Raw genomic sequence first — 14,009 nt, 5'->3', positions numbered from 1 at the left:
GAGGCAGAGGCAGAGGTGGACTTAGTGAGGGGTTCTGACAGGTAGGAGGCGCTGTGCTGGCTGTCGTCACCAAGAGCATGCCTGATCCACAGGGGCCCTTCGCATTCCTTTTCTTTTTCTTTATTTTTCTTTGAGGAATGTGGACTAGGACAAGCAGGAGTTCTATTTTCTCCTCTGAGGGTTAATCTCAGGCCACCGTCCGGCCGCTCGTCTTTCTAGCTCAGACTTCCAGCACCCGTGAAAGGCGGTCAGAGGGCATGGTGGTGGTTTTTGCCAGGGTCTGTTGAGAGGGAGACCGTGTTGGGATTTCAGAGGCTGTGATACGAGTTACTAACCGAGGATCTGCTCTCCTGTCTCTAACCTTGGAGTCTACCTTTTATTTGTTTATTTTTGCCTGAGCCCAGTAGCATGTAACATAGTGCTTCTTCCAGGCTAACTTCCCTCCATCACTCCCTCCCCCCATCACAGAGGCTCCGAGTAGGGGCTGAGGTTCCTGCCCATGAATGTGCCCGAAGTTGGGGTCCCTTTCCCCCCTCCTGGGGGACAGCAGCAGGAGCATGGCCATGCCCCCTCCTCTCCACCCTCCCCCACTGTTCAGCTTGCAGGACCCTCTGCCACCCCGCGCCCCCCCCCCAGGCCCAGGTTGGGGGTAAAGAAGTGAGGGTGAGGCTTAGGTCACCCCTATAAGCAAGCAGGGCAACTCAGGGTCAGCCCTCAAGTAGAAACACAGCCGTGTTCCAAATACTTGCCGTTTTATTTTAAAATACTCAGGTTTGAGTATCACCATGAAACTGCCACTTGATCTTGGTCCTCGGTGTTCAGGACATTGTGTTTTTAAGCTAAAGTAAAATAAAAAAAAAAAAAAAAAAAAAAAAAAAAAAAAAAAAAAAAAAAAAGTTTTGTTTAGGATACTTTCCCCATGTAGGTTACACTCTAATATTAGCTCAGTAATGACCTTGTGGCCAGAAATCACAAATAACTTAATTTCCCCCTCTTAGGAAAACACCTTTGAGTGACGTGTTTTGTGATCGTTTCATGGTTATTTAAAAACTGGAAAAGTTTCAAGACATCGCTGATGTCATTCCTTTTGTTATCGTTAAACGTAGAAGCAATCAAAGCCTGGGACACCCACCTCCGCATGGACTGAGCCCAGAAGAGGGAATATCTTGTTGACTGAGAGACAGAGAGGGAAAAGAGGCATTCGAGAGGAGATGTAGATTCATCTCTACACTAATAAAAGAGAAAGATGCAAATTGACCATACCTTTGCAATACCCACCAGCCAATCAGGAATGAGTATGCAAATTAACCCAACAAAGCTGGTGGGTTAATTTACATACACAGGCTTCGAGCGGCAGGGGGAGGGATGCAGGCATTTTGCACCGTCTCAGCCTCTCCAGGCCTCTGGGCAGCATGGGAAGGCAGAAAAGCGGCTCTGGCTGGAGCACAGGCTGTGCCAGCAGCCAGGGAAAGGAGGCCCATTCTTGCACAAATCTTTGTGCATCAGGCTCTAGTTTTTAATAAGATCCATATAGTCTTTGGCAAAATATGATTCTTTGGGACTGCTTTCCCGGGGCTCTAGAATATTTTACTTTCTTTGAGAGCACAATTTCAAAATTAAAACACCCCCCCCCCTTCCCATAGGATTTTTAAAAATAAATAAAAATTGCTGGGCATGTGGCGGGGGCACCGGGAGGGCCTTCAGCAAGAAGCCATAAAATCACAACGCAGACACCTGCCCACCCGTGGGGCCCAGAGGGTCCCGTGTCCACTCCCGGCTCCAGGATCCCCCTCTGGCCCAGGCAGCGGCCTTTTCTGCCGGGACACGCTGCACAGGCCCCCCAGCCCCTGCTCCCTGTCACCAGGCATGGCAGGCCGGGCGCTGCCGCGGAGATGGACCTGGGACACGTCCGAAGACCTTCACCGTTTGTCTCTCCTTTTGTCTGCAGGGGGTGCAGCTTTTATTTTCCCCAATACTTCCGTATACCCCGACGCTACGCAAAGAATTACAACTAGGCCAGGTACGGAAACACCCTGTGCGCTGTGCTCCCTGCCACCCGGGACGGCCCGGGCCACGCGATCCCGAGAGAGAACCGATCGATCCTGGGCCCGAGGGCCCTGCACAGCCCGCTGGGGCCCCTGGGGGTTTGGAGCCCAAGGTCACTCGCAGGTCACACTCCTCAGGGCGCCTCTAACCCTGGGGAATGAAAGGCAGATCAGCCCCGTCCCTGGGAGCCGGGCGGGCAGAGACGCACTGGGTGGGTGCCCGGCAGGCAGGAGCCCGCCCGCTTCTGAGGTCACTGCCGGCCTGAGGGTCAAGGTTGCTCCTCGGGGAACAGCACGGGCAAGAGGAATTCCCCTGACACCCGTCCTTTCCCTGCACATCAGCACCCAGAGCAGCCCCTCCCCCACTCCTAGGAGACACATCACTTACATTCCATTGTTGTACGTGTTTCACGTGTTCCTCATGCTGTCAGCCATCAGCATCAGAAACCCTCTCCCCGCCCCCCCTCCCTGCCGGGCGCCTGCCTCCGGAGCCACGGCCCTCGTGGTCTCAGCTGGTGTGGACAGAGACGGGTCTGACGTCTAGGAACTTGCAAGCTGGTTTCTGACTGCGTGCCATCCCGCCTGGCATCTTAAGGGCAGTTTATGTGAAAGCCCTCCTGTGTGCCAAGGAGGACGTTCTGTAACCCCCTCCTGCCCTCCTCCATCGCCATGGCAACTCGGGCATCCTGATAGCCATCTAGGATGTTATCGAAAGAGAGTGGCAGCTGAGCCTGCAAGTGCAGCCTTGACTTTCACTTCCCAGTGGCTGCCCTTCAGGGTTTCTTGGAATTGTGAGTTGCCCCTCCCTCGGAGTTGGCAACAGGAGGCACAGCCAGACAGTGGGGAACCCTCTCCCCTGGCGGGTGCTTTGGAAACCCCGGATCTTAGCGAATGGCTAAGCACGCATTCTAGGCTTTTCCATGGCTGTCCTGCACCCAGAGGTCTGCACACCTAGCGGGTGTGTGTGTGTGTGTGTGTGTAAAATGCCCCAGCTCCCCCTGTCTTTGGGGCGATTGAAAGCTGTGGAAATGTCTGAGGAAAACAGGAGGGCAGCTTCATCCTCTGGACATTCCTCCCATGCAACCTGGGTAGAGTGGTTCCGGCAACAGCTCTGTCTCCCTGCCTTTGCCTTTGGCCTCTGAGTCCATCGGGAGCCAGCAAGGCTGTCTTTCCCCTCCAGTCCAGCAGGGCCACGTGGGGTGGACCCTGCAGAATGAGGGGGGCCCTCCCACAGTTCCGGCCCTTGGGAAACTAAGTGGGAGGGCGGAAGTCAAAAGGGCCAGAGGGCGGTTCTTCCAGGGGCCAGAGGGAGGAGCCTGTGAGCTGGGGGAGGCCAGCTCTGCAGGAAGGGAACCGCAGGAAGGGCCAGAGGATGCTGTCCGGGTTACTTGATGTCCAGGGAGCAGGAGGAGGCTCTTTCAGAGCCAGGAACCCATCCCAGCTGCCAGCAAGTACCCAGCGGTGGGGGTGTGGATCCTGGCACATGTTTGCTCTCTGCAACCCCAAGCTGCCTGTGTAATGGGGTTTAGAAAGCTCGGTTTTTACCAGGAAAAAAAACAAAAACAAACAACAACAACAAAAAAAATCACACAGCCAGATCACTGCTAGAAACCGACCTTGCCCAAGCAGGCCCTTCTGCCGAGAGTTAGTCGCTTCGAAGGCCAAGGTTGGGGAGACGTGGAGAGTGGACTGGTGCCCCCTGAGATGGAGCATACACAGTTCCGGGTGCCAAGCCCTGCTGCCGTCCCTGAGGGCAAGCAGCCCACGTGTAGGGAGCGGCCATTCCTCCGTAAATCCCTGGCCTCTGCCCCGAGGGTGGCGAAGGTGTTGCTGGTCCCCTGACACACCCCTGAGGGCGGTGGTGACCTGGGCACCCTCAGCTGTGATCGGCAGCTGATAAGGCTGCCTCGGGCCAGGATGTCACAAAGGCAAACAAAGCTGCTTATCTTCCCTGGTCACATGTTTGCGAACATGCCAGTCCTTGGTCATGGGAACATGGCAGATTCTTGGCTAAAGGCCAGACCTGGTGTCATTTAAGTCCTGACTTATTTTCGAGGGAGAATGGGCATGGTGCCACACCCTGAGGAGGGTTTTATGGGGAGGGGGAAATAGAGTCTCAAAAATATTTCTCTCTTAGTAGTTTGGTGTTTAATTTTTCCAGCTGCAATACTTTTTTTTCTTTATGTTTAAAATAGCAGCGAACTAACCTACTGACACTTGCTATTCATTCTATGAGTGATCTTCTAGCTCAGATACAACCATCCGATCTAGACCTCAGTGCACACGCTCCTTTCTCTGTGTGGCCACTCCCAGGCAGGGCCTCTGGGTGACGGGCTGTGGAGCAGAGCGATCTGAATGGGCCGCGGAAACGCCTGGAGCAGGCCTCCTCGGTGTCCGTGTGCACCGCCCCGGATCCTGGTACACGCGGGTTCCGGAAGAGTCCACCTGCAGAGAGATTCTGACCCTCTCACCAGCTCCCAGACGTTGCCCTTGTGGCTGGCCTGCGGGCCACACTGGGAGATACGAGGGTCTAGAATGTACTTCTGCAGGGTGTCCCCCCAAAAATGTGTCCGCACTGTAACAGCCGACAGCTCCATGTTGAAAATGAAGTGTATTTTAAAAACACGGCTTTTACAAGTATTCAAAGTGGGTGGATGTAATTCTGGGGGCATCCTCCATATTGCCTTGCTTCAGCATTTGGTACCCAGAAGCCCCTGGGGTTCCCAGCCCCCAGCCCTGTGCTCTCCATCCCAGGACACAAGCAGGACACACGTGTCATCCCTGCCCCTGAGCTGGGCGGGATGCGGGAGGACAGCCTGGCCGGGAGACCTGTCTTTTGTTCTGAACCAGCTCTCACGTGGCAAGGCTGGCTAACGAACCATTTTCCAGACAAAATGCAACTGGGTGAGCATTCCTAGGCAAAGCGCTCCCAGAAACTTAAGCTGGCATTCCGCTCGCTGTAAACGGATAGCGGATGCCGGCGTAATCCCCGCGGCTCAGCAGCCCCGACACCAGGAAAGTGAGACTGGGAGCCGGTGGGAGAGCCGGCGTCGGTGCCAGCCGACAGGGAGCGGTGGGCCGTGGCCGAGTTCACACACGAAAGCCGTCCAGCCCGAGGGTAGGGTTTCTGCGCCCCCCCCCCCCGCCTCCCCCGGGGAAGCGCGCAGCCAAGCAGGCCGAGGAAGGGGCGGCCGCTCCGTGCTGACCGCGTTGCGTCTCGCTGCCTGTCTCTCTGGGGTTGGAAATGGGGGGAGACACGTCTTCGCAGCGCAGCCCAGCTCTGGGGAGACCGGCCCTCCACGTTGCCAGTTTTAATGCAGTAAAGCGAGCTGTCTGAAGCGAGGCTTAGGGGTAAAGTGAGCTGTTTGAAGTCAGGCTTAGAACCAGCCGCCCTCCGAGGGCGACGCTGAAGCCTCCCCCGGGTGCCGGGCAGCCAAGACGTCCCCAGACATCTGGCTGCGGCTTCTGCTTGGCCCGGAATGACCCGCGGCATTGAGCTGAGGCCCTTCTGTCCAAGAAGAAGTAGTTTTTTTGTTTGTTTTTTAAAAATGGCTCTGGACTAAGGTGGAGGGAGGTAGGAGCAGTGTTACGTGTGCACAGTTGGAGTGCGCGTAACAGTGTTCCGGGGATACGCTTTTGAAAGAAACTTACAATGACTTAGCCTTCTTAGCCGTTGCTAGAACTCGCACAGAGGATGCAGGAGTGGGTATTAAATGGACCTGTGCAAAGTGCATGGCGATTGATGGGGCAAGGGATCTCACGTGATGCATGCCGAGGGACTACCGGGCTCATAGCTGGCACGGGTGGGGACGCTGCCCTCTGGCCTTGCCATTTATGTCATGCAGCTTATCTTGGAGAAATTCTAAATCCAGTTCGAGAAGAAGAAAGAGGAGACATCTGCCTAGAAAAGGGAGACAGTTAAGAGTGATTCAACATAAAAGGCTGAGATTAGAGAGAAAGTGAGGGGTGGCCGAGAGGGGCAGCCGGCAAAAAGGATAAGAAGGCAGAGCTCATTCCACAGAAGAAAACAGAAAAGGAACTCGGGCATGGTTTGGGGGGCGGAGGTGCAGGCCTCAGGCAAGCACTGGCTGATGCGTCAGAGTTGTGGGCTGGGTTTCGGATGGTCTTAGTGATTTAATAAAAGGGCTGGATACAGGTCAGTGTCCTTGAGGTGCAGGACACGTTCAGTGGGGAGAAATGTTCAACGTGGCCATGACGTGTGGTTGGAGGAGAGTCCGAGGCTCTGGGGGAATCTGCCAGCAGGGGTTGCAGGTTAACAGGTAGAAATGTTAGATCACTAAAAGGCACAAATTTATCATTTGTAAATAAAACTCGAATCTAATGGGATCCAGGTTGAACATTTCTTTGGATTTCTGGCTTTTTTTTTTGCACAATATTGATTCAAATAAACGCAAAGCAAAAAGCATAGAAGACCCCTGTGGTAAAAGTAAATTATTGATCTCTTAGTCAATGTATTCGTCTTTATAGATTTACCTTATGAACCACCCAGGAGATCAGCCTGGACCGGTCACGGCCACCCCGCCCCCCAGTCGAAAGGTACAGTGTTTGCTCCGACCGCCTTGAATGCACCAGTCACAGGGTCCCTCCCGATGGGATCCACGTCATTTCTGAAGCTGATCTGTGCTTTTCCAACATGGAATGTGTTCCTCCTCGTTGCCAAGGCAGGCACAACTGGTCCTCAGAGGCAGCGATTCCCTGTTGGGGTCACACCCACTCCCACACACACAGAAAAGACTGGTGTCATGGACGCCCATTCCCACCCACACGTGCCTCCCAGGACCGCTGCGTACAGGTTACATGCTGAGCGGTTTCGAACCTCGGCCACGTTTAAAGTGCCCCTTTCTTTATTTCATTTTGCTGATCATTTCCCTTTCACTCATTTTAGACTGCGATTCGTTTAAATCTGTTTTGTACGCCATCTCAGATTCTTTTCTTTTGGAAAAAGGGGGTACACATACATTTTTGAGATAATACAGAGTGCTCTTTTTCTCTCTCTCTACAATGGGCATTTGGTTTCATGAGGAAAGAAATGTCCCCTTCCTGTACGACGTTTCTTACTATAAAAGGGAGGCTGTTGTATCACCGAGGTAGTTGATGGGACGATGCTACAACAGCACCCAAGATGAGCGGCCCCTCGTAGGTCCCAGCTAACCGTCTCCCTTGTTCCCTCCCATCCAGCTGCTCAGCCGTCTCCTTCCGCGGTGCCCAAGTCCGAAGACCAGCGGCCTCAGCTAGGTATGTGTCCGGGGGCCGTGGCCGTGGCCGTGAGGGAAGCAGCAGGTTGGGTGGCATGTTTCTAAAATGTGTCCTTTTCTCCGCGAGACTCCTGCTGCTCTGTCTTCTTCACAACAACTGCTTCCTGTGTCAGTCGGGGACGGAGCGGTCCGTCTCCTCGGCCAGGAGGACTGGGCAGTTGGTTAGAACATCTCCACAGTCTGCTCAGGGAATGTGGGAGGGAACATCCCACTTGCACGCAGGGTGTCGCTGTGTGACCCACAAGTTCTTTTGATCTCGCCTTACTGCCCAGACACACCCACACTGGTGCCACCTGTCCCGGGTGGAGAGAGCACGGGGTCAGTGAACCCTGGGCCGAGTCAGAGCTCAGCCAGACGAGGAGGCTCTGAGCAAGACACTTGACTTAGCTCCCCTGGGAGGTCTTAGCTGACACAGGGGTGATGCCAGGTGACACGTCCAGCTCTGAGGCCGGGGAGCACAAGGCGGTCAGGAGAACGCCCACAGTGCCATCCCCGCGTCACAGCTGTGTCTCCGGGGTCTGACTCTCTTTTCTTTTCTCTGTAGATCCTTATCAGATCCTTGGGCCGACGAGTAGCCGCCTTGCAAACCCAGGTGAGAGACAGCTGGTGTGGTTGCTAACCTTTACTGCAGTGGCTATTATGAGAGACACGTTGGCAAGGGTGACCAGTTCCTTCCACGGAACCCGTCCCAGGGTTAGGTCTCGCTGGATGAGTCGCCCAAGGGGAAAAATACGGGTTGGGTTATAAATGAAGATTTCAGCTCCCACAAAAGAACACCATGACCCCATCCACGCTGCCTGAATTTCCCGGGATCACTAGAAAAAGGGCCAACGAGGGGGACAGAGGCTTAGACAACAGATGTTTCCTGTGTCCGTTTTGAAGGACGACATCCAAGGTCAAGGTGTCTGCAGGGCTGGTTCCTTCTGAGGTTCCTGAAGGAGGGACCTGGTGCGGACTCTCTCCTTGGCTTGTAGGCGGCCGCCTTCTGCCTGCGTCCCTTCTCCTGTCTTCCCTCTGCGTGGGTCTCTGTTCCCAGTGTTGTCACCCTCTCCTCCCAGCACCGGTCACATCAGAGCAGGGTCACCCCAATGACCTCACTTTCATTGGATCACCCCCGGAAAGACCCCGTGGCCAATGAGGCCACATGCTGAGGTTCTGGGGGGTTAGGACCCCAACATGTGAATTTGGGGAAGAGAGAGATGGCACAACTCAACCTATCACACAAGCAGGTAAATCCTATTTCAGAAAGGAGAATGCTACTTGCAACCCTACGATGTCACATTCAGGGTTATCTTCAGCACGGTCTGTCTCTCCACTTCCATGCTGGGAGAAAGGGCAGGTTCTTACTGGGCCTCAGGCCCCACCAGCCTGTCACTCCGCGCTCTGGAAAATAAATCCCCCGTCACTTCCGGTGCTGGCTCCTCCCACAGCGCGCACTTTGCAGTGGAGGATGACATCACGGAGCGTGGATGCCCGGGCGATGTCAGCGTCCCGCTACCCCTGCCCGCGGCGTTCACTGGTGTGCGCTAGGTCCGTGTACCTCCTGCTGGGCAAGGTGTGCCCTGGGTGTCCGTCAGGTTTGGGTAGACGCCGAGTATTCTTTAGGCCGCGCGGGAAGGGCTGTGTGCATCTACAAACCTGTGGAGTTGCCCTTCTCGGGAGGAGGCCCACTGAATATTTATTTTCAGATGCTTCCCTGTTTATCCCGAAGCATATGTCAGATGGCTGAATCAGAAATCCACGTTCTTCTCCAGCCCCAGGTCCCAGATGGGTTCCCGCCCCCCCCCCCCCCCCAAGTATTAATCCTTCGGTTACAATATATACACTAGAACCATATGGTTCTCCCACCCCACCCTTGGGGTGTGAGTTTAAATGCATATTCATGAGACGTTGGGGGCAAGAAGGCTTGATTGAGAACAGTCTGTGGTCCCGAGAAAGCACAGGCTCCCAGGGCGACGCCCTACAAACTGCTAATACCTTTCACATGTGCGGCGGGACCGGACGCCGTGGCCTTGGGGACGCAGCCAGGAGAGGCCGGCCTTTCTCACGGAGCTGGCGGGGCAGGGGCTCACAGACACGGCCCTCGCCACGTGGCCCGCGTGGGAACAGGAGTTGCGAGCCGGGCTGCTTATACAGGGAGCTGGTGAGAGGACTAGAGTGAAACATTTGTAATTGAGGTTTACGTGACATCGGTTTACTGAGTGGCTTGCTTTATTGAGTTAAAGCGGGTTCTCGCTGAGAGTGTGATAAAGGTGGTGTTCGTGGCTGCTGTCGCTGGGAGTCTAGGAGACAGGCCCTGCTTCTGACGCATTTTCAGAGAATCTAACATCTGTCGGACAACCTGGGTCTCTCCTGGCATCCAGTATGACTGTCCATATTTCACGCTTCTTCCCTTTAGCGATTCAGTGAGGCATGAATCAGCTTAAGGTATCGTGACATTGTGGTGAGGATGCTTTGCCTGATTTGTTTCTGAATTTATTTATTTTTTAAAAAATATATTTTATTGGTTTTTACAGAGAGGAAGGGAGAGGAAGAGAGAGTTAGAAACATCGATGAGAGAGAAACATCGATCAGCTGCCTCCTGCACACACACACACACACACACACACACACCCCACTGGGGATGTGCCTGCAACCAAGGTACCTGGGATCGAACCTGGGACCCCTCAGTCCACAGGCCGACGCTCTATCCACTGAGCCACACCGGTTACGGCTGTCTCTGAATTTAAGAAAACATAAAAGCTGCATCTCTGAAAGCTGGCTCCCAGGGGGTCAGGAGGATCCTGATAGGCACCCCAGTCAAGCAAGACCCCTCGACCTCATTGGCGTCTGACTCCCCCTCCCCCTCCCCCACCTCCTGGGACCTGCAGCACCCACCATTGCACTTCTTCTTCCTTTGGAAACTCGTGAGCACAGTTGGCACCGCAGTGCGGGCGCACACGTGGCTTCCGTCGCCTCATGCTGGGAAGGGGCGCGCTGGTTTGAAACGGGGCCAGCACTCTCCAAACTTCCTCATTGCGAGTGGGCACGTTCTGTGCTAGGCAAAGTTTGGACAGAATGGCTTTCCGAGCGCCAGCGAAATATTATGTTAGAAATAATGGTGTTTACTTCCATCATCCTCTTACTGTTTTTTCCATAAACTCTTTAGGGTTCATTTCCTAAACCTGACTTCTGTTATTTCAGTTGGCCTAGCCAGGATAAATGGCATTAAGTCATTATCGCCTTCCTCACAAAGGCACATTCTGCCTCACCGCATGGGGAAAATGGGCCCTCCACCCCTCACCCCCGAAAACATTGCCTTGACCTGGCTGTTCTTCTAAGAAGTCAGGAACGGACGGGACCAGCCCACCCTCCACCCGCTCCATAGGGATTCCCTGTGTCCTAGGAAGGACTTGGGTTTGTGACCAGACCGATAGTCAGCAAGGGCCATTGTCCTAGGGCAGGTTCCCTGGACGCAGAGCTTGGGATAAGGATGCTTGTGTGTGTGACTAGCTAAGGGCATGTTCGAGGGAGAGAGGGAAGGAGAGAGCAGGACAGGGCAGCGGAAGAGGACACTGGGGCCCTAGTGGACCCCTGCTCCAGTCTGATCACAGGGAACCTCGGGAGCATGAACAGCATCCCAGACCGTGCCCCTCCCTGGGGCATGGGGGCCCATCTCCCTCCGTAGCCTTGGTCTGTCCCTCTGGCGCGCAGGCTGCTGGGAATGGGCCAGGCCGCTCCTGTCCAACCACGGGCAGTTATCAATAGGACAGGAGAGGCCCCGGCATCTGAGGGACAGGTGCTGGCCTGGGAAAGGGCCCCGGGTGCCCCGTACCACACCCCCTTGTCGCTGAAGATAGGCCACCCTATCTGTGCGCCCGCCCTCACTGGCCTGTGTTTCCCGTGTCCCCTGCAGGGAGCGGGCAGATCCAGCTCTGGCAGTTCCTCCTGGAGCTCCTCTCCGACAGCTCCAACTCCAACTGCATCACCTGGGAGGGCACCAACGGGGAGTTCAAGATGACGGACCCGGACGAGGTGGCCCGGCGCTGGGGCGAGCGCAAGAGCAAGCCCAACATGAACTACGACAAGCTCAGCCGCGCCCTGCGCTACTACTACGACAAGAACATCATGACCAAGGTGCACGGCAAGCGCTACGCCTACAAGTTCGACTTCCACGGCATCGCCCAGGCCCTGCAGCCCCACCCGCCCGAGGCCTCGCTCTACAAGTACCCCTCGGACCTGCCGTACATGGGCTCCTACCACGCCCACCCGCAGAAGATGAACTTTGTGGCGCCCCACCCCCCGGCCCTCCCCGTGACCTCCTCCAGTTTCTTCGCCGCCCCGAACCCGTACTGGAACTCCCCCACCGGGGGCATCTACCCCAACACGAGGCTGCCGGCCGGCCACATGCCGTCTCACCTGGGCACGTACTACTAGAGACCCCAGCGCGAGAGAGGCCTTTCCCAGGAGCACACGGGCGCCGGGACAGACATTGCCACACACTCTATTGGAGACCAGGAATCAAAACAAAGACAAAAACCAAAAAAAAGTGCCTCAAGAGGAAGGAGAAAGCTGGGTGGGGGATGGGGAAGGAAGCCAGGGACCAGATCCAAAGACTCTTAGCGGGAGGGAACGACCAAAGAATTACCCCAGAAACCAAGCGGATGCGAACCCCGGGGACGTCCCCACGGACCCGGAATCCGCGGGCCAACCTTGTAGCAGACATTGTAGGTAGAAGCATGAGGTCACAGGACACGGCGCCGAAGAAAAAAGCGGTCCGAAGACGCGTGTGCCCTTCGGAGTCCAGGATCCCGCTCGTGCACACCGGGATCGAACCAAAGCAACCCAGAAAGCACAGTCTTTTCTAAATACAGAAAACTACCTGTATGTGAAAACAGAAACATATCAAACATGACACAGAACCAGCACCAAAGGAAAAAAAAAAAAAAGAAAGAAAAAAGAGAGACTGTGCAACAGACGTTGACACGGAACTCATCGGCGTCTGCTGTTGCGGGTGAAATCGGATTCATTCCATTTGACGGAGGGCGGTCAGCCCTCCCAAGCTGTGAAGACGACCCAGAGTTTCCAACTCCTTTACAGGATTCCAGGGACCAGGAGCCGGGCGCGGGACTGAGCACGTGCGTGGTGGAGAGAGTGTGGATGCAGACGAGGGCTGGAGGATGAGCAGGCGGGTGGGAGAGGAGAGGCCGAGCTGGAGCAGGAGGACTGGGCAGGAGCCCGAGCAGGGCAGGCTGGACGGGGGACGGTGTTGGGACTGCGGAGAAGGCATCTCGGGGACTCGCGGTTGAATGCGGTCAGTGCAGGCCAAAGCCAGCGAGAGGGAGGACGTGGCGAAACGGAGCAAGGGGCAGTGGTGGGATTCAGACACGAAAATATGCATCTCTTTTGTTTGTTTGTTTGTTTGTTTGTCCAAAGAAAAATTGTAACTGGAATTGTCTGATATTTAAAAGAGTTGTTCGGGACGGCATGGCTTCCTGGGGGCTCTGTTCCCCAGGGGAGGTGGGGGGGGGGGGTCGGCGATAGACACCCTGGGCTCCGACATCACCGGCTCCAGGGTTCCCTTCGAGTCGCGAACGCTGTGCGTTTGTCAGAACGAAGTATCCAAGTCCATGCGGTCCCGCCCCCTTTTTTATATAATAATTATATAACTTATGCATTTATACACTACGAGTTGATCTCGGCCAGCCAAAGAGACATGACCCAAAGAGACAATCAGCGATCGGACGTGGCCTTGACGTTTCACTCTGTATGCTTAATGTTTACAATACGAAGTTATTAGTTCTTAGAGTGCAGAATGTATGTAATAAAACAAGCTTGGCCTCGCGCGGCCGGTTGGATTCACCCCGCGTCTGCGTTGGCACTTCTTTGGTGACTGAGAACGCAGCCTGAGAGAAATTCGTGCGGGTGGTGGTGCGTCTCGTGTTATAATCTCCTCCCCTCCCCGGGAACGTGCGGGAGGGAGAGCCACCCAGCTGGGATGTTTGGCGCCCAGACAGCGTGGGCTCCCCGCCCTTCTTGCCCACTCCCCCCGTATTCCCAGGCCCAGAAGGACCAGCGGCTCCCCCCACCCAGGGCCTCCACACCCGTGCCCCAAGGGGAAAGGGGCCGCAACGCTGAGGTGGCCGCTGAGACATCCCAGGTTGGCATGAGGCACATATCAATCACCATGACTTCACTCTGTGGTCACAAAACATCTGTCCAAGGGGGAACAAGCTATTGCTCTCAGGGCAAACTATAACTTTTTAAAATGTATAAATATATATATTACTGATTTTTTTACAGAGAGGAAGGGAGAGGGATAGAGAGTTAGAAACATCAATGAGAGAGAAACATCGATCAGCTGCCTCCGGCACACTCCCTACCAGGGATGTGCCTGCAACCCATGTACATGCCTTGACTGGAATCGAACCCGGGACCTTTCAGTCCGCAGGCCGGCGCTCTACCACTGAGCCAAACCGGTTTCGGCAGGGCATACTGTATTACTGTTGGTGTCAGAGACATCTGCGATCCCTCGTTTTAAAGAAACGGGACAGCTTCTCAATTTTCCACTCGCCTTTTCTCTCTGAGGATATCGCCAGGTAGCCTGTGGCCTGGATCTTCTCGCCACGGCGTTGTCTGGGTGCCGCGGTGTGGGCTTTACCGGGCCGGGCCGGGCCTGCTGCCAGCCCTGGCGTATTCTTCTGACCTG

The 14,009-nt window shown here is 55.2% G+C and overlaps 1 protein-coding gene across 8 annotated transcripts in view; it reads left to right on the top strand.

Moving 5' to 3' along the window:
• The window catches only part of ERG (ETS transcription factor ERG), a 197,010-nt gene extending 184,782 nt beyond the window's left edge, over positions 1-12,228 (top strand). For 6 of the 8 annotated variants that reach the window (XM_045585239.1, XM_036446663.2, XM_036446660.2 and 3 more), the window contains 5 exons: positions 1,949-2,020; positions 6,534-6,602; positions 7,245-7,301; positions 7,866-7,913; positions 11,217-12,228. In XM_045585239.1, coding sequence (XP_045441195.1) covers positions 1,949-2,020; positions 6,534-6,602; positions 7,245-7,301; positions 7,866-7,913; positions 11,217-11,737 — 767 coding nt within the window. In that variant the 3' untranslated portion in view covers positions 11,738-12,228. The remainder of the gene's footprint in view (positions 1-1,948; positions 2,021-6,533; positions 6,603-7,244; positions 7,302-7,865; positions 7,914-11,216) is intronic. The other 2 variants (XM_045585241.1, XM_036446662.2) reach the window with 1 other exon arrangement.
• The last annotated feature ends 1,781 nt before the right edge of the window (positions 12,229-14,009 follow it).

This window comes from Pipistrellus kuhlii, unplaced genomic scaffold (genome assembly GCF_014108245.1).
Source record: "Pipistrellus kuhlii isolate mPipKuh1 unplaced genomic scaffold, mPipKuh1.p scaffold_m20_p_2, whole genome shotgun sequence".
Classification (NCBI taxonomy): Eukaryota; Metazoa; Chordata; class Mammalia; order Chiroptera; family Vespertilionidae; genus Pipistrellus; species Pipistrellus kuhlii.
The sequence above is the reverse complement of the archived record's forward strand: the minus strand, read 5'-3'. Positions and strand labels throughout refer to the sequence as shown.